The sequence below is a fragment of the Aplysia californica genome, unplaced genomic scaffold, assembly GCF_000002075.1.
Source record: "Aplysia californica isolate F4 #8 unplaced genomic scaffold, AplCal3.0 scaffold00048, whole genome shotgun sequence".
Lineage (NCBI taxonomy): Eukaryota > Metazoa > Mollusca > Gastropoda > Aplysiida > Aplysiidae > Aplysia > Aplysia californica.
Genome location: NW_004797318.1, coordinates 1,675,832 through 1,677,832, shown reverse-complemented (window position 1 = coordinate 1,677,832; position 2,001 = coordinate 1,675,832). Strand labels below are relative to the sequence as shown.

Below are 2,001 nucleotides of genomic sequence, written 5' to 3'. Positions count from 1 at the left end.
TACTGTCTAAAAGCATTCACCCTCCTCACTTCCGTTTTCTGCAACAATCTCCCTCCTCCGCCTGTCCAGGGAAAAGTTCCCGCCGACAGACGCGTTGACTGGCACACTGCCCAGGGTCGGGCCAGCTCCAGGACTGGGGAAGAAGACAACCGTCTGCGCATGATCGACGCCATAGCGTCCGGAGTCCTTGCTGGGGGTCAGGCCTGCCTCGTCTTCTACAAATCGGGGGTCGGATGGGTCAAAGGTGGAGAGATACAGTCTGTGCAGTCCCGTCAGGAAGGCCAGAAGAGAGCAGCAGGCAGCCAGGAGAATCAGTCGGTACACTCGTCGCTGTCGGCACTTCCGCCAGGGGGCGCAAACAGGTGCCGCGGAGCCGGCCTTACCGGAAGTGGTGTGTGGAGTCTGCTGCTTCCCGCCGTTGGCGTTTCTCTCAGGCCGAGCATCAGAGCGCCGCGGGGTGACTGCTGCGACGTTTGGGGACACGCCGAGCCTTGGCTCAGAGCTGGTGAGTGGTCCTTCGTGAGTGTCACACAACGTTTGTGTGGGGATACATTCAGCTGAGTTGTTGAGATGATCAGCGTCTAACGGCCGTCCTCCGCGCACTGTCGTGTCGTGCGTGGGAGTATCGTTCACAGCAGAGTTCTTCGACATGTCTGGCAATGTATGCATGGCATCTTGCGCGCTTAGATGAGAGCTATGAGATGCCCTCTCTTCCGAAAGGTTCCTCTTTAACGACGTGCTCGGAGATGGTTTGCGACGTTCACTTTGGTCGTCTAGCGTACCTCTCTCATTCGTGGATGCACCGGGTGGAAGTTCCTCACTGAGATTACCCTTGACCTTTGAACTGTTCGCAAGGATGTTCTCTATGTCCACGTAGCTGCTGTCAGTTTCCACTTGCCCCTCACGGTCTGCGGTTCGAGCCCCTACACGAACTGGTGCACAGAGACAACGGGCCGAATGTGACGTCTCCTCTTTCAAACAACTCGGTGTCAAGATTTTCAAAACAGGCATGAACTTTGAACTTCAAACTTTGAACTCTTTCGGCAACCCTGTAAACGTCTGTGTTGTATACTTCTCAAGCACTTGGAAGAATTTCTTTAACTAAACAACGCGGGAAAGCATGGAGCAGTCAATCTATTTGCCCGATAATCTTTCCAGTCGAACTTTCCCAGGTCTGAGGAAAAAAGGCCTCGATGCGTGATTTTTCAACGTAGGAATTAATTGGCTCGTTCCCACTGTGGCGTTTCTCTCCTGTATGTGTTGTCTGTAACTTGGCAGCCGCTGCTCGCTTCCGCCACTCTACGGTGCACTCACAGAATGTTGTCTAGGACTTTTGTACCCAGACCAAATTCCAATGGCCAGCAGGTGTTTTTTTGTGTCTGTGCTCGTCGTAACAACAACAAAAAAAAGAAAAAGAAAAGTTGCCAAATATCGACAAGATCGAGAGTAAAGTGAAATAGATAATCTTTTCAATATGGCAATCAAGGATGCGTTGGTACCATTACTGTCATTACTTCTACGTCAATAACTGGTTATTTACAAACTCCGTCTCACACGTGGTCACACAAGGTCTCAGGCTGTTGGAGACATTCTGAGCTCTCTACAAGCTCCGAGCCTATCAAGAAGGTAGACAGCAAGGCTTTGTCTCAACAGCGTGGAATCAATAGAACGGTCAAAGGGCTTCGAAACTTTCTCTTCCCTGGAGAAAACTCTTTCGTCAATGATGATAATAAGGGAGGACCCACGGCGTGGTCTGAACTTAGGGCACAGAAGCCTTGGCTGAACTCGCTCACAGCAAACGCGTGGGGACAAAGAGACGAAGTGCTTGTCACTAGAGGGCAAGGAGAGCCGGCGATTACCCGTGGACTTTGTACAGAAAAGCACGTCGAGGGTATGTCGGCCATTTAGTGATGGAAAATTGCACGGATAGACAGATGGAAACAAACATGGGAGAGTAAAGACGCATGGCCTACCTGTAGCTCCGCTCCCCCCCCCCCCCCC

The 2,001-nt window shown here is 51.8% G+C and overlaps 1 protein-coding gene across 1 annotated transcript in view; it reads right to left on the bottom strand.

Moving 5' to 3' along the window:
* Positions 1–2,001, bottom strand: part of LOC101860312 (sodium/potassium/calcium exchanger 3) — a gene marked incomplete at its 3' end in the record, with an annotated part of 25,467 nt that overhangs the window by 21,445 nt on the left and 2,021 nt on the right. The window contains 1 exon segment of the mRNA XM_013079337.1: positions 30–1,379. Coding sequence (XP_012934791.1) covers positions 30–1,011 — 982 coding nt within the window.